The sequence below is a fragment of the Oncorhynchus tshawytscha genome, linkage group LG14, assembly GCF_018296145.1.
Source record: "Oncorhynchus tshawytscha isolate Ot180627B linkage group LG14, Otsh_v2.0, whole genome shotgun sequence".
In the NCBI taxonomy this organism is placed as follows: domain Eukaryota; kingdom Metazoa; phylum Chordata; class Actinopteri; order Salmoniformes; family Salmonidae; genus Oncorhynchus; species Oncorhynchus tshawytscha.
In genome coordinates this window covers 23737622-23765252 of record NC_056442.1, presented here as the reverse complement: position 1 = coordinate 23765252, position 27631 = coordinate 23737622, and the positions used below count along the sequence as shown (strand labels likewise).

The 27631-nt window shown below is 44.3% G+C and overlaps 1 protein-coding gene across 3 annotated transcripts in view; it reads right to left on the bottom strand.

The window, feature by feature from the left end:
- LOC112266811 (leucine-rich repeat-containing protein 75A) overlaps positions 1-26810 on the bottom strand; it is a 31804-nt gene extending 4994 nt beyond the window's left edge. The window contains exons 1-4 of one of the 3 annotated variants that reach the window (XM_042297180.1): positions 26436-26810; positions 25180-26338; positions 18360-18497; positions 8482-8594 (exon numbers count right to left, since the gene is read on the bottom strand). In XM_042297180.1, coding sequence (XP_042153114.1) covers positions 8482-8594; positions 18360-18497; positions 25180-25434 — 506 coding nt within the window. In that variant the 5' untranslated portion in view covers positions 25435-26338; positions 26436-26810. Of the gene's footprint in view, positions 1-8481; positions 8595-18359; positions 18498-25179 lie in introns of all 3 variants that reach the window. The other 2 variants (XM_024444643.2, XM_024444642.2) reach the window with 2 other exon arrangements.
- Positions 26811-27631: the final 821 nt, after the last annotated feature.

The following is a 27631-nucleotide window of genomic DNA, read 5'->3' as shown; positions in this document are numbered from 1 at the left end:
GTATCTAACAGAGCAATAGTATCTAACAGTGTAGTAGTATCTAACAGTGTAGTAGTATCTAACAGTGTAGTAGTATCTAACAGAGCAGTAGTATCTAACAGTGTAGTAGTATCTAACAGAGCAGTAGTATCTAACAGTGTAGTAGTATCTAACAGTGTAGTAGTATCTAACAGTGTAGTAGTATCTAACAGTGTAGTAGTATCTAACAGTAGTAGTATCTAACAGTGTAGTAGTATCTAACAGTGTAGTAGTATCTAACAGAGCAGTAGTATCTAACAGTGTAGTAGTATCTAACAGTGCAGTAGTATCTAACAGTGTAGTAGTATCTAACAGTGTAGTAGTATCTAACAGTGTAGTAGTATCTAACAGTGTAGTAGTATCTAACAGTGTAGTAGTATCTAACAGCGCAGTAGTATCTAACAGTGTAGTAGTATCTAACAGTGTAGTAGTATCTAACAGAGCAGTAGTATCTAACAGTGTAGTAGTATCTAACAGTGTAGTAGTATCTAACAGTGTAGTCTCTAACAGTGTAGTAGTATCTAACAGTGCAGTAGTATCTAACAGTGTAGTAGTATCTAACAGTGTAGTAGTATCTAACAGTGTAGTAGTATCTAACAGTGTAGTAGTATCTAACAGAGCAGTAGTATCTAACAGTGTAGTAGTATCTAACAGTGTAGTAGTATCTAACAGTGTAGTAGTATCTAACAGTGTAGTAGTATCTAACAGTGTAGTAGTATCTAACAGTGTAGTATCTAACAGTGTAGTAGTATCTAACAGTGTAGTAGTATCTAACAGTGTAGTAGTATCTAACAGAGCAGTAGTATCTAACAGTGTAGTAGTATCTAACAGTGTAGTAGTATCTAACAGTGTAGTATCTAACAGTGTAGTAGTATCTAACAGTGTAGTAGTATCTAACAGTGTAGTAGTATCTAACAGTGTAGTAGTATCTAACAGTGTAGTAGTATCTAACAGTGTAGTAGTATCTAACAGTGTAGTAGTATCTAACAGTGTAGTAGTATCTAACAGTGTAGTAGTATCTAACAGAGCAGTAGTATCTAACAGTGTAGTAGTATCTAACAGTGTAGTAGTATCTAACAGTGTAGTAGTATCTAACAGTGTAGTAGTATCTAACAGTGTAGTAGTATCTAACAGTGTAGTAGTATCTAACAGTGCAGTAGTATCTAACAGTGTAGTAGTATCTAACAGTGTAGTAGTATCTAACAGTGCAGTAGTATCTAACAGTGTAGTAGTATCTAACAGTGTAGTAGTATCTAACAGTGTAGTAGTATCTAACAGTGTAGTAGTATCTAACAGTGCAGTAGTATCTAACAGTGTAGTAGTATCTAACAGTAGTAGTAGTATCTAACAGTGTAACAGTGTAGTAGTATCTAACAGAGCAGTAGTATCTAACAGTGTAGTAGTATCTAACAGTGTAGTAGTATCTAACAGTGTAGTAGTATCTAACAGTGTAGTAGTATCTAACAGTGTAGTAGTATCTAACAGTGTAGTAGTATCTAACAGTGCAGTAGTATCTAACAGTGTAGTAGTATCTAACAGTGTAGTAGTATCTAACAGTGTAGTAGTATCTAACAGAGTGTAGTAGTATCTAACAGTGTAGTAGTATCTAACAGTGTAGTAGTATCTAACAGTGTAGTAGTATCTAACAGAGCAGTAGTATCTAACAGAGCAGTAGTATCTAACAGTGCAGTAGTATCTAACAGAGCAGTAGTATCTAACAGTGTAGTAGTATCTAACAGTGTAGTAGTATCTAACAGAGCAGTAGTATCTAACAGAGCAGTAGTATCTAACAGAGCAGTAGTATCTAACAGTGTAGTAGTATCTAACAGTGTAGTCGTATCTAACAGTGTAGTAGTATCTAACAGTGCAGTAGTATCTAACAGTGTAGTAGTATCTAACAGTGTAGTAGTATCTAACATAGCAGTAGTATCTAACAGTGTAGTAGTATCTAACAGTGTAGTAGTATCTAACAGTGTAGTAGTATCTAACAGAGCAGTAGTATCTAACAGAGCAGTAGTATCTAACAGTGCAGTAGTATCTAACAGTGTAGTAGTATCTAACAGTGTAGTAGTATCTAACAGTGTAGTAGTATCTAACAGTGTAGTAGTATCTAACAGTGTAGTAGTATCTAACAGTGTAGTAGTATCTAACAGCGCAGTAGTATCTAACAGTGTAGTAGTATCTAACAGTGTAGTAGTATCTAACAGAGCAGTAGTATCTAACAGTGTAGTAGTATCTAACAGAGCAGTAGTATCTAACAGTGTAGTAGTATCTAACAGAGCAGTAGTATCTAACAGAGCAGTAGTATCTAACAGTGCAGTAGTATCTAACAGTGTAGTAGTATCTAACAGTGTAGTAGTATCTAACAGTGTAGTAGTATCTAACAGTGTAGTAGTATCTAACAGTATCTAACAGTGCAGTAGTATCTAACAGTGTAGTAGTATCTAACAGTGTAGTAGTATCTAACAGTGTAGTAGTATCTAACAGTGTAGTAGTATCTAACAGAGCAGTAGTATCTAACAGTGTAGTAGTATCTAACAGTGTAGTAGTATCTAACAGTGTAGTAGTATCTAACAGTGTAGTAATATCTAACAGTGTAGTAGTATCTAACAGTGTAGTAGTATCTAACAGAGCAGTAGTATCTAACAGAGCAGTAGTATCTAACAGTGTAGTAGTATCTAACAGTGTAGTAGTATCTAACAGAGCAGTAGTATCTAACAGGGTAGTAGTATCTAACAGTGTAGTAGTATCTAAAAACGATTCACAACAACACACCCAAATCTAGAAGTAAAAAAATTGAATTAATATATAAATTGAGCAGAATACAGTATATACATATGAGTTGAGTAAAGCAGTATGTAAACATTACGTAAACATTATTTCAGTGACTAGTGTTTCATTATTAAAGATGATCCCTTGTATAGTAGCTCCAGTCTGCAGATCCACCATAAAATCCCTGTCGAGTGAGCTTCACACAAATCACTGACCCTTGGTGACCTGGTGACACCATTGTTCAGTTACATAACGCAACCCTAGTGACAGCACAGTGCCATTGCAATATAATGAGTGTGGTATTAAATTACACTTTAGGTGTCAGCTAGTCCATTGGCAGCAAAGATGATATCACTTTACCCCTGTGTGTGTGTGTGTGTGTGTGTGTCTCACCATATCCTGGTCATCTGTCTCTATGGGAGACGGGCAGAGCTACGGTTGGCCCCCATTACTGCTTCATTATCTCTATCACCACATTCAACTCTACTTCTCAGATCATTACAGTGGCCACTCATTGTTTTGTGTAGGCCTGACACACACACACACACACACACACACACACACACACACTAGTCTTAATTTGACAGTTGCTTACTTGGTGGCTAAGCATCTGTTCTCTCATCACTGTCAGTTCACACAGTCTTGCTGCAGGGAACAGCGCTGTTATTTCTAGTTAGCTGATCCTCACTCCAATGCATAGACTGCTTAAAGCCTTTAAATTCTAAAGAACAACAGCTAGTATCCTTTTTTTCTTCATATAAGAACATTATCAATTAGCATACTACTGTAAGGGACTACAGGGACTTACAGTAGTGAGAGCATATCATATTGTACCGTTGGGTACTGGTCCCCTGTGGGAATTGAACCCACAACCCTGGCGTTGCAAGCTCCATGCTCTACCAACTAAGTCACACGGGACCTTAAGGAGGGTAATGTACACGCACAACCACATCTCGTTTCTATTTATTAGAGTCCTCTTCAACATTTCATACCTTGACATTCTTTATCCATTCCAATATATATATTTTTTTTAAATCTCCTCAATTTTCGATCTTGTCTCATTGCTGCAACTGAGGCCAATTGTGTGCCGTCCTATGGGACTCCCGGCCAAGGCCGGTTGTGTTCCACAGCCCTGGAATGAACCCGGGTCTGTAGTAACGCCTTAGGCCGCTGCACCACTCGGGAGGCCCCTAGGACAAATTATATTTCCTGTTTAAGGCTGAGTCAGCCACTGCCCAATTACAAAGCCATCCTCAACATTTATCAAGACTATGGTTCAGTATCTAACTAGGGGAAGTTCACTCATTAGGTTTCCTAGTACTTTTTTTAAACAATAACCACTTGAACTGGAAATGGGGCTTAGGGGCTGGCACAACTCAGTCAAGTAGTTCCCCCTGCAAGAAGCAGTGTGTCTGTGTACATGCGTGTCTCCATACGTGCGTGTCCATCTAAACGTGTGTGTGTCCTTTCGTGTGTTTGTGTGTGCGCGGTGGGTGCGGAGGTCATGACCAGTCCAGAGCTGAGGCAGAGTGTATGAGACAGCAACGGCAGAGGAGGAGGAGATGAGCCCTCTCCTCCAGTGCTCCTGTCCCCCATGCTAATTAGCTAGCGGCTAATGTAACCCATGGCAAAAGGCATTAATGGCCCCGGCTCCTCCACCACAGAGACAGACAGGGTCACGGAGACAGGGTCACGGAGACAGGGTCACGGAGACAGGGTCACGGAGATAAAGCTAAAGTGATCCACAGAACACATTATATGCAGACCTGGGTTCAAATACTATTTGCAATCATTTCAAATATTTTAGCTAGGCTCGCTTTGAGTTTGCCTTGCGCAATAGAGCCAATGGAATAGTCCCAATTGTCCCAAAAGCCCGCCACCTGTCAGTCCAGGCAGACTAAAGCAAACAGTCAAAGTTTTTAAAGCCTAGGTCTGATTATATGCAGTGAGGTGGAGATATGAAAGAGGTTTCCTCTAGTTACCTCTGTAATTACGGATGGAATGGTGGAGTCAATGAGGACCCGGCAAGCACTGACATGCACAGTGTTACTCTACAATAGAACCCAGGCACTGACATGCACAGTGTTACTCTACAATAGAACCCAGGCACTGACATGCACAGTGTTACTCTACAATAGGACCCAGGCACTGACATGCACAGTGTTACTCTACAATAGAACCCAGGCACTGACATGCACAGTGTTACTCTACAATAGAACCCAGGCACTGACATGCACAGTGTTACTCTACAATACATGAACCCAATAGAACCCAGGCACTGACATGCAGTGTTACACTGACATGCACAGTGTTACTCTACAATAGAACCCAGGCACTGACATGCACAGTGTTACTCTACAATAGAACCCAGGCACTGACATGCAGTGTTACTCTACAATAGGACCCAGGCACTTCAGACAACGTGACAAGAAGGAGTTTTCATCACTAGCAAACCGTGTCACAATAACCTTCTCAAATGACATACTGGTGGGTGACAGTAAACTGGCCTTAGTGGTCTATGCACCCAGTCCAAAACCCAGTCCATAATCAACGACATCAGACTCGATCTGACAAACAGTAGAACGGACAAATAGAACACATCTCTCCTGAGAGAGAGAGACACACAGACACCGTACAGAGGAAGGACGCCCACGAGGTAGAAGCAGGGGTGTTAATCACAGCACTGTACATAAATCTCCAAAGTCCATTGTGATTACCGTAGAAGTACAATGACCAGAACAGTCATAATTTTAATGATATGGTAATTGCACTGTCCTGTCAGAGCCATATAAATATAATTATATTTCTATGGTCAGAGCCGTGGACAGTGCTAACGTGATTAGAACCCTGTTGTCTGGGCTACTGCGTAGGCGTAGTATTGTCCCTTCTACGGATCCTATTTCTATGGTGATTACGCTGTGGAACGATAGCAGGCGATAGTAGAGCTCAGAGCTGTAAAGGTAAGAGAGACTGGAGACTGAGAGAGAGCTGAGGAACATCTGTACGCCAGTGTGTGTGGTGTGTGGTGAGTGTGGTGTGTGTGGTGAGTGTGGTGTGGCACTGAGAGAACAGGCTCAGGCAAGACCTCTGGGGATATAAACACCACCGCTGGGCCCCTGTAATAACCACCTCCGGGGTCAACGGACCCATTACACGCTTTATGGAAACAGTTACACCATAACACACTTTGGAAGTTGTTACACAGGAATATACACACACACACGCGCACACACACACGCACACACACACGCACACTACATCATCAGTTGTATACTGTGCAGCAGCTGCGCCGTATACAGCACAGCTATGAGAGTTAGAAGATCTGCAGCACTGATGGAGAGGGCGCAGCATACACACACACCCATCTGTGGCGCTGTCATTCACTGACTCACTTAGCTGAGTAAATATGACTCCCATTCATCAATGTACTCACGGGTAGAACAGTTAGAGCTAGGGGCAGAGTGAAGGCTTCTGGGAGTAGATGATGAATGAAAAGACGAGATAAGGCGCGCGTGTACACAGATTTGCTCTAGATTAGATTTATACAGAAACACACACACACATAGGATGTCTTGTTTTAGTCGAGTTAGACTGGACCAAGCAAGACACATAGGATGTCTTGTTTTAGTCGAGTTAGACTGGACCAAGCCAGACACATACACTAGATTATATGGCATTTTCGTGACTTCCTCTGCATTGACCACTGAGGAAGGAACTGGGAAATCAGGGAGGATGCCAGGTGAAATGATGATTCAGTCCGATCCGTCGGCCCAAGACGCCACGTCAAGCCTTTTATTTGCACAAACTAATCACATTGATTAACAACAAAAAAGGCCTGCCCCGTGCAAGCCTGCAGTTCTTGCATGTAGGCCAAAGAGTGTGCCAGTCCACACTGACCCAGAATTACATTAGGAAATGAGAAACGTACATTTGACAAACCTTCGCACATATACAGTGGGGCAAAAAAGTATTTAGTCAGCCACCAATTGTGCAAGTTCTCCCACTTAAAAAGATGAGAGAGGCCTGTAATTTATCATAGGTACACTAACTATGACAGACAAAATTAGAAAAAAAAATCCAGAAAATCACATTGTAGGATTTTTTTATGAATTTATTTGCAAATTATGGTGGAAAATAAGTATTTGGTCAATAACAAAAGTTTATCTCAATACTTTGTTATATACCCTTTGTTGGCAATGACAGAGGTCAAACGTTTTCTGTAAGTCTTCACAAGGTTTTCACACACTGTTGCTGGTATTTTGGCCCATTCCTCCATGCAGATCTGCTCTAGAGCAGTGATGTTTTGGGGCTGTTGCTGGGCAACACAGACTTTCAACTCCCTCCAAAGATTTTCTATGGGGTTGAGATCTGGAGACTGGCTAGGCCACTCCAGGACCTTGAAATGCTTCTTACGAAGCCACACCTTCGTTGCCCGGGCGGCGTGTTTGGGATCATTGTCATGCTGAAAGACCCAGCCACGTTTCATCTTCAATGCCCTTGCTGATGGAAGGAGGTTTTCACTCAAAATCTCACGATACATGGCCCCATTCATTCGTTCCTTTACACGGATCAGCCATCCTGGTCCCTTTGCAGAAAAACAGACCCAAAGCATGATGTTTCCACCCCCATGCTTCACAGTAGGTATGGTGTTCTTTGGATGCAACTCAGCATTCTTTGTCCTCCAAACACGACGAGTTGAGTTTTTACCAAAAAGTTCTATTTTGGTTTCATCTGACCATATAACATTCTCTCAATCTTCTTCTGGATCATCCAAATGCTCTCTAGCAAACTTCAGACGGGCCTGAACATGTACTGGCTTAAGCAGGGGGACACATCTGGCACTGCAAGATTTGAGTCCCTGGCGGCGTAGTGTGTTACTGATGGTAGGCTTTGTTACTTTGGTCCCAGATCTCTGCAGGTCATTCACTAGGTCCCCCCGTGTGGTTCTGGGATTTTTGCTCACCGTTCTTGCGATCATTTTGACCCCACGGGGTAAGATCTTGCGTGGAGCAAAAAGATCGAGGGAGATTATCAGTGGTCTTGTATGTCTTCCATTTCCTAATAATTGCTCCCACAGTTGATTTCTTCAAACCAAGCTGCTTACCTATTGCAGATTCAGTCTTCCCAGCCTGGTGCAGGTCTACAATTTTGTTTCTGGTGTCCTTTGACAGCTCTTTGGTCTTGGCCATAGTGGAGTTTGGAGTGTGACTGTCTTTTATACTGATAACAAGTTCAAACAGGTGCCATTATTAATACAGGTAACGAGTGGAGGACAGAGGAGCCTTTTAAAGTTAAGTTACAGGTCTGTGAGAGCCATAAATCTTGCTTGTTTGTAGGTGACCAAATACTTATTTTCCACCATAATTTGCAAATAAATTCATTAAAAATCCTACAATGTGATTTTCTGGATTTCTTTTCTCATTTAGTCTGTCGTAGTTGAAGTGTACCTATGATGAAAATTACAGGCCTCTCTCATCTTTTTAAGTGGGAGAACTTGCACAATTGGTGGCTGACTAAATACTTTTTTGCCCCACTGTAAATAAATAATCATAGCTTCTTCTGTGTGTGCATGCTGCCTTTGGCCAAACTTTCTCTCTAGCTCTAGTGACCCATCAGAGGGTACCAAATGCCCATGTGATACACACACACACACGTAGGCGCGCACGCACAATGTGTCCCCTGTCTCCTCACCATGCCTGCGGCTTCCTCTTCAGTATGCCCTGCCGTCTCCACTGTGAGTGTGGGCTCAGGTGATAGGTCAGCTGGCGACACACCTTCTCCATGGCACCCAGAGAATCCTCCCCCTGACAGAGAGAGAGAGAAGGAAAGAAAGAATGTAAGAGGGAAAGAGAGAAAAACAGACAGCATAGGTTAATATTGGCTGACAGGGGAGCAGAGAAGCTGAGTTGTAGCACACAAACACTTCTTCCTTCATCTGTGATGACAGGAGAGGAGTTGAGGGACTGGGTTATATCTGGGTTATATCTTTCATGCCGTCCCTAGGAGGGGTGTGTCACTTGAGTGGGTTGAGTCACTGATGTGATCTTCCTGTCTGGGTTGGCGCCCCCCCTTGGGTTGTGCCGTGGCGGAGACCTGGAATGATGACTCCTTGCTGTCCCCAGTCCACCTGGCCGTGCTGCTGCTCCAGTTTCAACTGTTCTGCCTGCGGTTATGGAATCCTGACCTGTTCACCGGACGTGCTACCTGTCCCAGACCTATTATTAGACCATGCTGGTCATTTATGAACATTTGAACATCTTGGTCATGTTCTGTTATAATCTCCACCCGGCACAGCCAAAAGAGGACTGGCCACCCCTCATAGCCTGGTTCCTCTCTAGGTTTCTTCCTAGGTTTTGGCCTTTCTAGGGAGTTTTTCCTAGCCAACGTGCTTCAACACCTGCATTGCTTGCTGTTTGGGGTTTTAGGCTGGGTTTTTGTACAGCACTTTGAGATATCAGCTGATGTAAGAAGGGCTTTATAAATACATTTGATTTGATTTGATTTACAGCTCAGGCCCTGGGTTATACCATGTTCTCTCTCCCTCCCTCTCTTCAGAAGCACTACGTATCGCCGCCAGGTTTTCACAACAACTACACAGGCAAACACAACCCACAGGGACATATAACACATTTTACGGAGAACATGGAATGCTCTTACCAGGGCTGTCAGAGGAGTGAAGGGTGGCACGGGTATGCAAAGATATTATACAGGTCATTATTGTCTGTGAGGTCATATCGACGCGCTATTGGTTAATCTCTGCTATTCTGCACCTAGGTCATCGTCCCAGAAGGCCAGTACGTGCTGTTGGTGGTAAGATCCCTAGGAATGAAAACGAAGCCATTATATGAGGCCACTTAGGTTTCTTATTCAGGGAGAGATTGGTAAGAGGTTCAAGGGTCTGCCCTGTTGCTGCTTTGTTCCCAGCGTGTGTGTGTGTGTGTGTGTGTGTGTGTGTGTGTGTGTGTGTGTGTGTGCATGTTTATTGTTTCCAGCTCCCTGCCTGTGTCCTCTGGAGGTAAGACATATTACATTATTAATGTCTCCACTTTCTCCTCCACTAGTTCAGCGAGCCCTACTGACGTGGTAACTATACCAAGCATGTGTACCGCCAAATACGCATCTTGTGGATTATATGATTGTGTGTGGATGCCTGTAGTACAGTAACACAGGATTTTATAGCTCTTGCAATTTCCTTTGAGCAGATGTGGTCCCACAAGTGCTAGCTGTAACAATATGGTTAGACATATCGATCAAATATGAGATATTTACGGTCATTCGTTAGTAGCCGTTCGAAGTATCTATCTCAATTTGGATGTGTGATAAACCTGTTTGTGGTGTCTCTCTGTCTGAACAGTAGTCTGTGGGAGAAGGGGAACAGGAGGTATCGACCAGTCTGTTACTGATCATCAATACTCTGCACTAACTCACCATGTCCCAAATGGCAACCTATTCCCTACATAGTGCACTCCTTTTGACCTGGGCCCATAGGGATCTGGTCCAAAGTAGTGCACTACTTAGGGAACCGGATGCCATTTGGGATGCGGCCTCTCCCCACTGATCTGATACAGGCAGCAGCAGGCTAGCAGCATATGCTGGGCTACCGAGGGATTCCTCTCCATGCTGTGTCCACTGGCCTAGATATGTCTACAGCAACCAGCAGACTCTGTCTCAGACTGGCACACAGGCAGGACAGGACAGGACAGACAGATAGACATGTACAGGATGACACTGTACTGTAGAACAACACTGTTCTGGTAGTAGGGAAGTGAGAGGCTATGCTTTTCCTCAGAGACATCTATTTACATGTATATGGGACTCTGGTTTTCCTTCAGTCATGTTGCTATCTTTCAGCTGTATAGCACTCTATCAAAATGAAACGTCGCACACACACATTAGCACACACACACACACACACCTTGGGATGCAATCTGCACTGTAAACCTCTCTCCCGGTTCTGTTCTATTTGACTACCTGACCTTCACAATAAACATGACAAGGACAGATAATGAATTCAATACCTACCGACTCCCCACTGTCTCCTCTCCTAAGACCCAATCAAAACCATCTCAAAGGAAGTGCAGTAAGGTCAGTATGCATTCCCCTGTGTGGTATGGCTGGCTGTGTGAGTGTATATATATAGCTGTGTGTGTGTGTGTGTGTGTGTGTGTGTGTGTGTGTGTGTGTGAGTGAGTGTCACTGTGACACAGGGCAGAGCTGCTCTGCTCTCTGTCCCTGCAGACAGGCTGCAGTCCCCTACTGACAGAGGCATCAGAAACTCAGCACCTCACCGTTGGGCCTCACAGCACTCTCCACTCCTCTCCTCTCTACACTCCTCTCCTCTCTACACTCCTCTCCTCTCTACACTCCTCTCCTCTCTACACTCCTCTCCTCTCTCTCCACACCTCTCCTCTCCCACCCTCTCCTCTCTACTCTCCTCTCCTCTCCTCTCCTCCTCCTCTCTACTCTCCTCTCCTCTCTACACTCCTCTCCTCTCCACGCCTCTCCTCTCTCCTCTCCTCTCTCACTCCTCTCCACTCCTCTCCCTCTCTACACTCCTCTCCTCTCTCCTCTCCTCTCCTCTCTACACTCCTCTCCTCTCCTCCTCTCCTCTCCACTCTCCACTCCTCTCCTCTCTCCCTCTCCTCTCTACACTCCTCTCCACTCTCCACTCCTCTCCTCTCTCTCTCCTCTCCCACTCCTCTCCACTCCTCTCCACACTCCCTCTCCTCTCCACTCCTCTCCTCTCCTCTCCTCTCCTCTCTCCACTCCTCTCTCCCCACTCCTCTCCACTCCCCACTCCTCTCCTCTCCTCTCCTCTCCTCCCTCTCCTCTCCTCTCTCCACTCCTCTCCTCTCTCCACTCCTCTCCTCTCTCTCTCCACTCCTCTCTCCTCTCCTCTCCTCTCCTCTCTCCACTCCTCTCTCCACTCTCTCCACTCCTCTCCTCTCTCCTCCACTCCTCTCCTCTCTCCACTCCTCTCCTCTCTCTCCCTCCTCTCTCCTCTCCCTCTCTCCACTCCTCTCCACTCCTCTCCTCTCTCCACTCCTCTCCACTCCTCTCCTCTCTCCACCTCTCCTCTCCTCTCCTCTCTCCTCTCCTCTCTCCACTCCTCTCCTCTCTACACTGTGGCAACTGAGCTGCCACCAACTCTGCTGGAGTATTGAAACACATCATCCTGAGATGTTTAGAAACATTACAGTACATTACATAGACCACTTCATCAAGTTTTGTGCAACACCTTGCCAGGGACTGGGAGCACCAACAGAAAAGGTAGAAAACAGTATTTTGGTGTTCCGTGTTTTGTGCAGAATTAGACACCTTCTCTTTTGGTGCCGTTTCCTTTCTCTAATGCTTCTCAACATCATTATGATGTTTTAAATCCCGTTTAGTGGAGAAGGACATACTTTTTCTGAAGTGTTTTAATATTTAATATCGTTTTATATATTTGATCATTTGCCATTAACATACCTTTCGGCAGGCATTGTCAAGCACAGTATTCAAACCACCAGCAGTAACTGGAGGTTGAACTGCAAGAACTGAGGATTCTGCACTTGCCTCTTCCATTGACAATCTTGAATGTGGGACTGGGTGCTGTCCTCACTGAACCTCAGTTTGCCTGACGACTTTGACAGCTCTGATCCATTACACCTCATGGCACAACAAGCTTAATACGAATGTAGAAATATACTTTTCTTTCTTCAAACATGAATACAACATTGTGTAGAAGAATCATAAAGTCCTCCAAAAAATTGGGGGCCACAATCCTCTAAAAACAGAGTGATGTGGCAAGATAGGAAATGCATGTTAATTAAAACCAACGTTTTCCAGGGACTTCAATCACTCCCTTGTCTCTCTCTTTTGTTATCCTCATGAAATATACTTACATTTTGAGAAACATATTATTTTGGTCAAATGAAATTAACAAATCATTGAAACGACTTGCACACATTTATTTTTATTTATTTTTTAAAAGATATTTGGGAGTATTTTGACACTTTATTGAGACAGCTCTGTTTTAAAACCCAATCAGTGTATCAGAACACTTCCATTGGGTTTACATTCAAACACCCTCCAAACACCAGATCTCAGCTTAGGTGCACTACTTTTCATGGTTTCATTACACAATCATGGCGTTTTGAGACTTTCTATTTTTACAGTGTACACTAAGACACACTCCCTCTCCCTCTTCTCCCTCCCTCCTCCCACACCACCCCTCCACAGGATTGATCTCTCAGCTACTCTCCCTCCGTTTTCCTACCTTCTGTGCTTTCTTGCTTTTCTTCCCCCTCTCCCTCTCTCTCTCTCTCTCTCTCTCTACTACACAAACACATAAATCTGTTTCTCTCATCTGTACTCAGAAACAAAATGGTCTCTTTGTAGTGCAGGTGGACTACTAGTTTCCCCATGGTGTTACGCGTCGTCATGGTGTTATCAATAACAACCTTCCATCGCTCATCCTTACTGTTCTCCACAAAGCCTAACTGTGTTTTCTTGCATGAACCACTCAGCACAAGCAGTTCCCTCACAGTACAAACACAGTTCTTTGAATTGAATTTGGTCAATTGTTACAGGGCTGAAAACGGCAGCAGTCTGGGAAAGAAGAAGAGAAGTTGACAATAAACACCTGGGTTCACAATCTGCCAAGCTATTATTTTTTTAAAGGTTTGGGTTCAAATTGTGGCCAAGCAGAGCAGCAATAGGAGGAATGTGGGCTGAATCAGTCTTTCAGACACATTTTCTACAACTTTCAAGTTTTATTATCAAGCGCACAATTACAGTGAAAGGACTTTCTTCCAAGCTCTTTCCCAACAAGGCAGTAATCAATATCAGTAGTACTATATAGAAAAATAAAGACCACTGGTTACGACACAAATAGAGATGTTTACCGTCTGTGTGTGTGTGTGGTAATATTCTGCTGGACTCGCTCCATTGTGAGCAGTAGCAGCAGCACTGAGGCTTGGAAGGCTGCCAGTATTTTCAGTGTGTGACTCATACAGGAGAACAAGGCACCGCTGGTCTGTCTGTCTTTCGTTTTCCCCTCTGTCTGTCTGTCCTTCCGTCGTTCCCCCCGCTGTCTGTCTGTCTGTCGTTCCCCCCGCGGTCTGTCTGTCTGTCCGTCGTTCCCCCGCTGTCTGTCTGTCTGTCCGTCGTTGCCCCCCGCTGTTTGTCTGCCGTTCCCCCTGCTGTCTGTCTGTCTGCCTGTATGTCTGCCGTTCCCCCTGCTGTCTGTCTGCCTGCCTGTCTGTCTGTTGTTCCTCCCACCGTCTTTCCCTCTATCACTCCCTGCAAGACATGCGTCTCTCCTTCCATAATGACTAGTGAAATCTGTCTCTCTTTCCTAGTTGCCACATCCATCTATCCACCGCTAACTTCTTTCATCATCTCGCTCAGTGAACAAGACCGAAGCATGATTGTTAGAAAAAGCTTAGGATTAGGCATGTGTGTAATCAAAAGGTCTAATCCTTCTTTATCCATCATAACTATCTCAATATAATAATATGTAGATTCAACTAAAACAGATTGAAACCCTTATGGGAGGCTGTTTTCAACGGTGGGTCATTTTAATCCTTCTGGGCACGATTGTGTTGTTATTAATCACATACAGTATGTGGGTAAATGCAGAGATGGTATGTTATTCATGCCATGTGGAGTTTTGAGTCGGTCTAATTCAATCTCTGACTTAGGCTGTTAATGAGACTCACTGAGGAACAGGTGGATGAGAGAGAGAGAGAGAGAGAGAGACCCTCCTCACATCCCCATGGGCATTCATGTGAGTGCATTTAGATTTCAGTCACAGCATCTCACCAGCTGATCATCAATACACTGTACTCAGTGGCGACCCGTCAGTCAGGGCTGGTGGGGCAGAGCCCCACCTGTTTTGAGGCTCACATTTTTTCCAAAAAATGGGGTAGCCTGTTTTGCATGTTATTTTGGCATTAATATGTGTCACACATCAGTTTGCAAACAATGTAAGAAAAATAATAATAATTGAGTTTAATAAAGCCTCCATACAAACATGGTCTCTTTTTCTTTCTTGAGAAAGGCAGCTCCAAAATGCAACCCAGCTCAGTGCTTTCTGTGATGGTGGGGCAGCCAGCGGAAAATAAGGAGCGTAGGGTTTGGTAATGGCTCCAGGTCATTGGCCACAGATAAAACAACGTCAAATCACATATCTACAGTAACTTTGATTGGACTGATCATGTCAACATCACAATTTTCAAAATCTTAGCTAGCAGTCATTGTCATGAATCAAGTCGACAATCTACTGGCAAATCCTTTTTAATCCTTGTCATATGGAGAGAAACATTGAAGAGAAATTATAGATAAAAATGTATCGGTGCTCATCGGCCATTGGACATAAACATTATAAACAATGAGTGGTTTGGAAGGAATCAGTGGCTAACTGCAAGCATTGCAACGCAATCATTAGCCTGCTATTCAGTGGAATGGGTGTGTGGTCCAAGTCTGGGTTTAAGGTTCTCTTTTCCAAGCTTAAAATGATAAACATTCAACATTGGCCATGCTGTCAATCCAGCATGATTTCTGCCTCACTCAAAATAACTGGAAACTCAGAACTGGGAAATCTGACTTGAGTTCAAGATAACTGGGAACTCTGGAAAAAAAAACACTACACACTACCACCAGAAGATCAATGACATCATCGTGATTCAACCTTGTTTTTTTTACGAGTTCCCAGTTGTCTTGAAAGCACCATAAATACAGAGAATGTCAGACTTTGATGACAAAGTTTGATGTCAAGGGAGGACCGCCGCGCCACCTTCCTGTTCAAGAGAGCACAACTGTCACGCCCTGACTGCAGAGAGCTTTTTATGTCTCTATTTTGGTTTGGTCAGGGTGTGATTTGGGTGGGCATTCTATGTTCACGGTTGGTTTTCGGATTGTTTATTGTTTTTGTCGGCGTCATATAAATAAAAGGGAATATGTATGCTCACCACGCTGCACCTTGGTCCAGTTCTCTCAACGGCCGTGACAACAAACACAACAAGGTGAGTCCAAAAATGAATTGTATGCTTCTGTATAAATGATTTAATATGCCAGGGAAATATGTACAGTGCCTTCGGAAAGCATTCAGACCCCTTGACTTTATGTTTACGTTACAGCCTTCTAAAAATGTATTCAATTGTTTTTACCTCATCAACCTACACACAATACCTCATAATGACAAAGCAAAAATAGGTTTTTAGTCATTATTGCTAATTTATAAAAATGTTGAAACTGAAATATCACATTAACATAAGTATTCAGACCCTTTACTCAGTGCTTGGTTGAAGCACCTTTGGCAGCGACTACAGCATCGAGTCTTCTTGGGTATGATGATGTTACAAGCTTGGCATACCTGTATTTGGGGAATATCTCCCATTCTTCTGTGCACTTCCTCTCAAGCTCTGTCAGGTTGGATGGGGAGCGTTGCTGCACAGTTATTTTCAGGTCTCTCCTGAGATGTTCGATCGGGTTCAAGTCCGGGCTCTGGCTGGGCCATTCAAGGACATTCACAGACTTGTCCCGAAGCCACGCCTGCATTGTCTTGGCTGTGTGCTTAGGGGAGTGGTCCTGTTGGAAGGGGAACCTTCGCCCCGGTCTGAGGCCCTGAGCGCTCTGGAGCAGGTTTTCATCAAGGATCTCTCTGTACTTTGCTCCGTTCATCTTTGCCTCGATCCTGACTAGTCTCCCAGTCCCTGTCGCTGAAAAACATCCCCACAGCATGATGCTGCAAACACCATGCTTCACCGTAGGGATGGTGCCAGGTTTCCTCCATACGTGACACTTGGCATTCAGGACAAAGAGTTCCATGTTGGTTTCATCAGACCAGAGAATCTTGTTTCTCATGGTCTGAGAATCCTTTAGGTGCCTTTTGGCAAACTCCAAACGGGCTGGCATGTGCCTTTTACTGAGGAGTGGCTTCCGTCTGGCCACTCTACCTGATTGGTGGAGTGCGGCAGAGATGGCTGTCCTTCTGGAAGGTTCTCCCAACTCGACAGAGGAACACTAGAGCTCTGTCAGAGTGACCATCAGGTTTTTTGTCACCTCCCTGATCAAGGCCCTTCTCCCCCGATTGCTCAGTTTGGCCAGGTGGCCAGCACAAGGAAGAGTTTTGATGGTTCCAAACATCTTCCATTTAGGAATGATGGAGGTCACTGTGTTCTTGGGGACCTTCAATGCTGCAGACATTTTTTGGTACCCATCCCCAGATCTGTGACTCGACACAATCCTGTCTTGGAGCTCTACGGACATTTCCTTCGACCCCATGGCTTGGTTTGTGCTCTGACATGTACTGTCAACTGTGGAACCTTATATAGACAGGTGTGTGTCTTTCCAAATCATGTCCAATCAATTTAATTTACCACAGGTGGACTCCAATCAAGTTGTGAAAACATCAAGGATGATCAATGGAAACAGGATGCACCAGAGCTCAATTTCGAGTCTCATAGCAAAGGGTCTGAATACTTATGTAAATCAGCTATTTGTTTTAATTTGCAAAAACATAGGATTTTTTATTTTATTTAATCCATTTTAGAATAAGGCTGTAACGTAACAAAATGTGGAAAAAGTCAAGGTGTCTGAATAGTTTCCGAAGGCACTGTATACTGTAGCTAAGAAAGTAATACTACGTGTATGTTGTATAGTAAGCTGTTAGTAGCCCATGTGCCTCACCCTAATAATTTGGTCTATTTTCAACTCTTAATCTCACCTACTGTTCTGACTTGGTGGTGCACATGTAGCCTATAACCTGTTTTAGAGAAATGTAATCATCGAATAACATGTGTATGTGTTCGTGCCAGCTGGGTGAGTCACAGGACATGAGGGATCCAATTCTCCCCGTGCCCGGTGAGCGAGCTTTAAGAACTCAAGCAGCTATGCAAATAGATAACCCCTCAATGGAAATGTATCTGCCATCTCTGTGTGTTATCTTCAGGACACAGCAGGTTTAGGTACCTGCAGTTACAGATTGGCCAAGAACCACAAAAAACAGCACCAGACCATTATTCCTACTCCACCAAACTTTAGAGATGGCACTATATGCATTGGGGTAGGTGGCGTTCTCCTGGCATCTGCCAAACCCAGATTTCCACTGCTCCAGAGTCCAAAGGAGGTGAGCTTTACACTACTCCAGCCAATGCTTGGCATTGGTGATCTTAGGCTTGTGTGGGGCTGCTCGGCCATGGAAACCCATTTCACGAAGCTCCCAAATCCACTAATTTGAAGGGGTGTCCACATACTTTGTATATATAGTGTATCTCTCTCTCTCTCAGACACACACACACGAATATGATATACACACACCGAGATGCACACCATTACATACACAACCACACTTCGAGCACATTTATAACCTAATTTCCCTGCCAAAGACTGGAGGATAGGATCTGGTCTCACCAACACACTGAAGTAAATCAGGCAGAGCAGTTTTGTGATAACCCATGTAATAATGGATCGTGCGCTGGGTCTCAACGTCCGCGTGTGCACATGTGTGTCCGCGTGTGCACATGTGTACTTGCACGTGTTGTGTTGACACGTTGATGTGCGCATGGAGTGTTTCGGTGTCCTACCGGGCCTGTCTTGGGGGGGCACTGGATGTATCTGGCCAGGCTGATGACGAGGTCGTGGGTGATGGGGTCCACCAGGTTCCTGAAGCTGGCGTAGCGGTACAGCACGTCATCCAGAGACGTGGACTCCATCCCCAAGTCCTACACACAGAGAGAGAGAGAGAGAGATGTGGACTCCATCCCCAAGTCCTACATACACACACAGAGAGAGCGAGAGAGAGAGAGAGAGAGAGAGAGAGTCCTAGAGAGAGAGAGAGAGAGAGAGAGTGTTGACTCCATCCCCAAGTCCTACACACACAGAGAGAGAGAGAGAGAGTCCTAGAGAGAGAGAGAGAGGTGGACTCCATCCCCAAGTCCTAACACACACACACACATCCCCAAGTCCTACACACACACACACACAGAGAGAGAGATATGGACTCCATCCCAAGTCCTACACACACACAGAGACAGAGACAGAGAGAGAGAGAGAGAGAGATGTGGACTCCATCCCCAAGTCCTACACACACACACACAGAGAGAGAGAGGTGGACTCCATCCCCAAGTCCTACACACACACACAGAGAGAGAGAGAGAGAGACTCCATCCCCAAGTCCTACACACACACACACAGAGAGATGTGGACTCCATCCCCAAGTCCTACACACACACACAGAGAGAGAGAGAGAGAGAGATGTGGACTCCATCCCCAAGTCCTACACACACACACACACAGAGAGAGAGAGATGTGGACTCCATCCCCAAGTCCTACACACACACACACACAGAGAGAGAGAGAGAGATGTGGACTCCATCCCCAAGTCCTACACACACACACAGAGAGAGAGAGAGAGAGATGTGGACTCCATCCCCAAGTCCTAGAGAGAGATGTGGACTCCATCCCCAAGTCCTACACACACACACACAGAGAGAGAGAGAGAGAGACTCCATCCCCAAGTCCTACACACACACACAGAGAGATGTGGACTCCATCCCCAAGTCCTACACACACACACAGAGAGAGAGAGAGAGGTGGACTCCATCCCCAAGTCCTACACACACACAGAGAGAGATGTGGACTCCATCCCCAAGTCCTACACACACACACACAGAGAGAGAGTGGACTCCATCCCCAAGTCCTACACACACAGAGAGAGATGTGGAGTCCTACACACACAGAGAGAGATGTGGACTCCATCCCCAAGTCCTACACAGAGAGAGATGTGGACTCCATCCCCAAGTCCTACACACACACACACACACACATCCCCAAGTCCTACACACACATCCCCAAGTCCTACACAGAGAGAGATGTGGACTCCATCCCCAAGTCCTACACACACACACACACACAGAGAGAGAGACAGGAGAGATGTGGAACCGGGTTACATGATTAGAGCCAGCAGTTTTCACCAACCATGTGACCCGGACCAGGAAAAACTCTGCCTCCTACTTATCGCCTATAACTCAGGCGCTGGGTTTTTCACAGGTTATATCACGTTGTCAGGGCAAACTCTACATAATACACATAATTCATCTCCTGCATAATATATCAACATTGCATTAGTTTATGTGACAGTGACTGACAGACATACAGGACACTAACACACATCCTTATTGACTTGTACTCAGAGGTGGGATGAGCAGAAGTGTCAACACTCACAAATGCACCACTGCTAAAGCAAACTTAACACTTAAATCTGCTTATCCAGTAGCGTTGACTCAAATACTAACAGCTAGTAGATTTCGGCACCTGGAAAGAGACTGTGCTTGCTGTATGTCAGAAGCCTGAAGCTTTTCCATCAGACACAGGAAGTCTTTGTCAACTCATGCAAAGACCTTGAATTTGCTTATAGGTTCCCTAACATGTGTGTGCGTCCGTGACAGCTGGATGAGTCACAGGACATGAGGGATCCAATTCTCCCCGTGCCCGGCGAGCGAGCTTTGATAAATCAAGCCGCTATGCAAATAGATAACCCCTCAATGGAAATGTATCTGCCATCTCTGTGTGTTATCTTCGGCACAGCAGTTCCAGATTGGTCACTAATTGGCGGGGGATAGGGGCGGTGGTTCTAGCCAAGGTAAAAAACAACATAGTAAAGGCAGAACGACACTTTGAGGTGGAGAGAGAGAAAGGACAGAAAAATAAATGACTTGAGGAGCAATACCCTCTAGTAAAGAAAAGGCCATGCATTTATTTATGTCAGTAGTCTGTTATTAAAAATGAATGACTATGACAACTAAAGTCCCAAAATTATTTAAACTGTGAAGTGCTGGTGATGATGGCGGCGTGAGTGGGAGGGTTGTGAGGACAATAAGTCTTTCAATTTATCTGGGAGTATTCCTCCCACATAAATCAGCCACATTCAACATCAAAGCAGTGTACTCCATGTAAAAAAAAAACTGAATATGGACTCAGGAGGAGAAATGAAGAGTTTTTTGGATACATTAGGTGTTAATAGAGCTGCCCATTCATTCATCAATTCCCATTTAATGTGAATTTTCATGTTATCCGGGCAACAACGGGGTGCACCTGGTTGCCAGAGAACTGAGATGCTTCTCTCAGTCTGTCCGTCTTTTTCGAAGAACAGGCACTCGCTCTGTCTACCCTCCACATCTCTTTCTCTCATTCCATCTTGTACCCCCAAATCAACTAGCAGGACAAACAGTATCAGAACTAAAAGTTTAGTTTCTAATCAACCTGTTGCTGTGTGGACTCAGGGCATGATTTGTATACTCAGAGATTTGTATAAACCTTTCTGACATTTTCACCGACATTTTGCAACATTGTTTCAATGTAGAAATTAGATCTCCAGCTGTCCCATAGTAATGAACGTGTCTGAAGGAGACAGAAAGGCAGAGAGCTTTTCTCAGCCATTCGAAATCATGAATCAGCTGGCATCATTTTTATGGATATATATAGCAAGGAATGTCAATAGAATATAGGTCAAACTAAATGAAATGTAGCTAGTTTGCAGTCTTTTCAGCTTCAGTTTGAAGTGATTGTGTTAGCTGTGTTGTTGGCTATCTCCTCTGAACAACAGTGTCCTGATGAGTGAGCACATTTTCTATGCCAGGCGAAATCGTCCCTCATGAGCTCCTTGTCATGGATGTATCCAAATAAATGTCACTAGAAAACAGCTTAAACAAACGCAAATGCAGCTACTTTGCTGTTATTCTGTCTGCACTGTTTGACGTGACTGTAAGTTAGCAGTAGTTGACTAGCTAGCAAGCAAGGGATAAGAATGTTGCCAGCCAGTATGGCAGTAGACAACTTAGAACAAACAACTTGGTCGCATCCATAGATACAGAACAAAAATACTTAACGATAGGGACGCATCCCTGGCAACCGAACCAATAGAACGAACGACTAGCCGGCTTGGGTAGCAACCCTAGATTTATGTCGGGACTATATCTCATGGAAGGATGAAACAGTATGAATAAATTCATAAAAAGTGTTTTTTTAGCAAAAATGTCAATCATTATTTGAATATGTTGATAACCCGTTGTGTAAAAGTGATAATGCCCCCGAAGCCGGCGTTTGCAGGATATATTGGCACGGTTGGACTTTGTCTCGGGCCTAACAACACCCGTGCCAATATATCCTCCAAACTCCGGGTTCGAGGGAATTATCACCTAAGTGGTGCAGGTGTGTGTTGAAACTGAGGGTCAAACTCTTAGAAAAAAGGTGATATCTAGAACCTAAATAGGTTTTTCGGCTGTCCCCTTAGGAGAACCCTCTGCACTCTGAGAAAAAAAAGGCACCCAAAAGAGTTCTATCGAGAACCAAAAAGGGTTCTCCTATGGGGACAGCCGAGGAACCGTTTTGGAACAATTTTTCTCTGAGAGTGCAGAGCCAGAGCTAGAAGATTGATAATGACATGATAATACACTGTTTGTCCCTCCCTGGCCTCATCTCAGCTAAGCTCAGCCAGTGCCTAAACTTACAAAGTGTCTCAGAGTAGGAGTGCTGATCTAGAATCAGGTCCCCCCTGTCCATATAATCTAATTCAGTCTGGTCGAAAATACAAAACTGATTCTAGATCAGTACTCCTACTATGAGATGCTTTGTAAACAGAGGCTCTGATCTCAGAACAACAACCAACAGGGATTTTTAAAAACATTTAAGCAGGGAGTCATGCTGAGACCAGTCTCTTTCGCAGAACACATCAATAAACAACAATTACAATATACATATCTATAAAAACATCAATTACACTATACATATTTATATACACATCAATTACACTATACGTATCTATATACACATCAATTACACTATACATATTTAAGGAAATGGGGGTATCATTCCACATGAGGCACAAAAAAACTCAAACAGATTTACTTAACTCGTTAGAGAAGGAAGGGATCTCCGGGTTAGCCATCCCTGAGTCTGGGTCTGGTAACTTATACGTCTGAAGGTTAACAATGGGGTAAGGTACAGTGCCTTGCGAAAGTATTCGGCCCCCTTGAACTTTGCGACCTTTTGCCACATTTCAGGCTTCAAACATAAAGATATAAAACTGTATTTTTTTGTTAAGAATCAACAACAAGTGGGACACAATCATGAAGTGGAACGACATTTCCTCTATTCATCCCCCCTCCTCTCCCCTGTAACTATTCCCCAGGTCATTGCTGTAAATGAGAATGTGTTCTCAGTCAACTTACTGGGTAAAATAATGGAAAAAATTAAAGGATGAGGATTGTCTGACCTCACCACTATGACCCACAGGATAACCTTTAAGGTTTAAGCTTCCACAGCCGGCGCCTGGAACCTCCATCCATTAAGACTGGATATGACATGGATTGATTGGAACATAGGCTCTATGTTCAGGCTTCTATTTTGGCTAAGCGCAAAATGTATACAGGGAATGTGACAATATGACAGACTAATTTGATCGTAACAAATTATACCTAGTAATGAAAATCGCTAACCCTTGAGAGTGATATCAACAAAAGGAATGAACCAATCGATGAAATCATGTCCGATATTCAATATAAAGTGTATAGGTCTGGTGGATATAGTTTCATGTGGGCCTGCATCGCAAAGTTGCATGCATAGTTAAGTTCTCGTTCTCAATTGAGTCTGGAGATAAATGTTATGAGGTAAAAGTACATTAGTTGGAGTAGCTCTTGTTCCAAACTCTCTCCCTCCCTCTTTTCTCCTCTCTATCTAATCTTTACTCCACTCTACCCCATTTCCCTCTCTCTCTTTCCTTCCTTTCCTCATCTCTCTCCTTTCTCCTCTCTTCCCCTCCTTTCCTCACCTCTCTTTCCTCCTCTCTCTCCATCCTCCCACAGGCCGATCGAGCCAGGCTGAATGGCATCACGGAGGAGCCATAAATTGTTGCCACTCCTCTAATTACAGCAGCAGTGAAGGCAAGCAGAGCCTCTGGGCATCTGTTTCAACAACATGACACAGCCCAGGATGAGTTATACTTTCTCACAAAAACCATGGACAGAGGGGCAAAGGAGGTGCGGGACAGGAGGGACACGGGAGAGTTGCAGGATGCATCTCATCGGCTTGTTATGGTATTACAACAACAGCAGATACTGTAGATAGCTGCTGGTGTAAATGTCTATCTGTCTATCTAAGTTGATCTAACATCCTCTGGTCATTTGAATGTATTCGAATGCTGGGTTCTATTCATCAGGGCACACCGTAGAAAAACACTTAATATTGGACCGTTTCATATTGGACAAGTTCAGGTCACACCTCCCCGTTTCTTCCTATTTTCTTCATTTTCGTGCCTAGTGAACACAACCCTGGAGTGACATAGAATGGAGGTGTAGAATGAGTTGGTCTTCCTTAGTATTCACATCCTATCCTCACTCAGACAGCCAGTCCCTCGAGTTAGGTATGTCCCTTAAAGTGAGGTGTGCTGGGGCAGACAGTGTCAGTGTGTCCGTGGTCGAGCTAATCACAACCTAATTGAGAGAAAGCACAACCAGCTTTCTGATGACCATACCTCTCTACCCGTCTCTGCATCAGTCCATCTGTCTGTCTCTGCATCGGTCCATCTGTCTATCTCTGCATCAGTCCATCTGTCTGTCTCTGCATCAGTCCATCTGTCTGTCTCTGCATCAGTCCATCTGTCTGTCTCTGCATCAGTCCATCTGTCTGTCTCTGCATCGGTCCATCTGTCTGTCTCTGCATCGGTCCATCTGTCTGTCTCTGCATCGGTCCATCTGTCTATCTCTGCATCGGTCCATCTGTCTGTCTCTGCATCGGTCCATCTGTCTGTCTCTGCATCAGTCCATCTGTCTGTCTCTGCATCAGTCCATCTGTCTGTCTCTGCATCAGTCCATCTGTCTGTCTCTGCATCAGTCCATCTGTCTGTCTCTGCATCAGTCCATCTGTCTGTCTCTGCATCAGTCCATCTGTCTGTCTCTGCCTCAGTCCATCTGTCTGTCTCTGCATCAGTCCATCTGTCTGTCTCTGCATCAGTCCATCTTGTCTGCCCTCCCCTGTCCTCTGAAGCTCACCTCCTCTGTCCTCTGAAGCTCACCTCCCCTGTCCTCTGAAGCTCACCTCCCCTGTCCTCTGAAGCTCACCTCCCTCCCAGCTGTGTCTTCCTGGCCTAGTGAAGGACTTCTATCAGAGTTGATGTAATCTAGACTCAGACTAGGATTTGCAGTGAACTGACATGGGATTTGGGGTTATAGTAGATTAAACACACCTGTGCATGCACATGCACACACACAAATACACGCACACACAGGCAAACACACACATGAACACGAGCACACAGGTACACAAACAAACACACACACACACACGCACACACACACACACACACACACACACACACACACACTTACATATAAACACACACACACATACCTGCCGGAGTGTCTGCAGCATCTCTGTGGCCTTGTCCTGTTTGCCTTGCTTGGCCATCAGCATCATCTCCTGGATCATGCCTATCCGGCGCTGGTAGGGCGGAGGGGACCCTCCACGACTCAGCCGGTCCCCTGACCTCAACATGAAGGAGGTGAAGAGGTCACCCCTCTCCTTGGTAGGGGTCCGTTTCCACCCGTGCTGTGGGCTGGGCCCAGCCTCTTGGCCCCCAACACCTTTGGTCTGTTTGGTGCCCATGTTTGGATGTTAGAATCTGCTGTAAAAAATGAATTGCTCCCTCCCCCCAGGCAGTCATGCAAGGCTGACTTGCATAAAAATATTTGTCTTTTTAACTAAACATTAAAACCTTGTACACGAAGTCAAGAGGCCTTAAAGTGGGTAGGACCTCTGGGTTCGTTCCCCACCTGACCAGTTGGACAACACACCTGTCCTCTAGTGAATGGTGCACTGTCCAGCTGTTAAGAGTACAATACCAGTTGGGGAAACAACCTCCAACACATGCGTTCAGATTTGAATACAATGTCTAATTCGCACAATAAGCTTGAGCGAATTGGCTGCTACGTGTGCTACTATAAACACAAACAGACACGCACTCAACCCGGGACACAACCCAAAACTTTTGTTATGCAATTCGCGGAACATAGCCTATAAATAATTAAATGTTTTCCACAGAATTTTGTTAGGATAAAATTGTCAGAGCTAAAGAGCTAAGTGAAATATGATCAGCTATCTCTGCGCAGGGTTCTTTAGCAAAATATGAAACAAACGTTGTAAAAAAAGCCTCGGGGTTATCCGTCTTCTAGACAACGAAATCATTTTAACGACTGCACTGTTTTAACAATCGGCTGGTAAAAGCCCCTCAAGTCGGGAAGAGCTCGGGGGATGATTCCCGCAGCATGGCCGCAAATACGGGGAGCAGCAGTCCCGCAGATCGCCAGCAAACTCCTGGTCAGATGCACTCGCTCACAGCACTATCCTGGAGACGACTTCATTTCTGTCCTTCAAATATGAACAGTTATCCTCTGAAGGGCCGCTACTAAATTGATGTGACTGTCAGTGTTGCGAGTGCCTCCTCTCCTCCCGTCCACATTGGATTCCTCTTCCTCTTCCCTTTTAATCAATAATTCCACGCATTCTGCGTCTGTGCAGAAAAAGAAGGGGAAGCTAAACGTATGTGGTGGTGGCGATGGAGACAGGACATGGTAATGTTTACATCTTTATCTGCTACGTTTATTCACCTCTGCTTCTCCAAATCATTCACACGTGATGTCAACCTTTTCCTTTGCAAGATGTTGGCTTCGTTGTTCCTATATTCTATGATTCGCTCTTCGAGGCATGTCCTGTTTGAACGGTCTCGGCGGTGGCCAAGGTAGAGTCCGCGACCTGGTTGAAGGTGTCTCTTGTTGGGACTGAATATAGGCTGCGCACTGTCGGAGGAGCCGACCAGAGCAGGCGCGGTGTGTACAGCGCTTCTCTCCTCAAGTCCTCGCACTGAGAATGGGTTGGGCAGGCTGCTCAACCCACTACAAATACGTCCTGCTAAGAGGATATCGCAAGGACTATAGCTAGGTCAACATCCTTTGCCGTTTCTTCTGAACGGTGAATGGGGATTGGGTAGGCTAATTTAGAGGCAGTCTACAATAACGCAGTACTATGACATGCAAATATTTAGATAATATTATGACCTTGGCTTGTACGCTAACCACATTGCAAAAACGAGTTCAACAGCAACTTTTAGTCTCGTAATTGCAGTATTTCAAATGACATAAATCTGCTGCATTGGACTGTTCACGGGAAGTGCAAATCATTGAATTGCATTATATTGACCTCTGGTGTTGGCGGCGTGGATTGACATACTTGTTTTATTGTAGGGCCATAGTGTTGTTTTATAGCATTATAGTGTAATATTAAACTATAGAATAGTATAGTATTTATGCAAATAAGTAGACTATTTCTCAGATTTAAAAAGAATATACTCACTGTCATCAGTTAGATTTGAAATGAGAGTAAAAATTATATTCAATATACTATCAAATTACATTGTCATTTCATGTTCAGTCATTAAAACGGATCTCGCAATGATTTCAAGATGCGCAAGAACACAATTACAGGTCAGATACAACAGGAAAGATAGGTGCATGTTTGTGGGGGTTTGGTCTAGCAGTGTGCGCTCCGTTCAGCATAATCTAATAATATTCACCAGAGTATACACGAACCTTCCCTTGAAAGCAACTACAAGTATAGCAACAGTATGTGTGATACGTCAGCTGAGCTGATTGCCCTACTCAAATGCATTAGAAACTATTAAATTAACTTTCATCGTGTCGACCCATGATGACTTCAAACTCAAATCCGAGTGATTGCCACTGGTTACTATGGAACTAGATTTCTTTCTGACATGAGGTTTCTAGATGAACAGCAAGAGGGGTGGGTG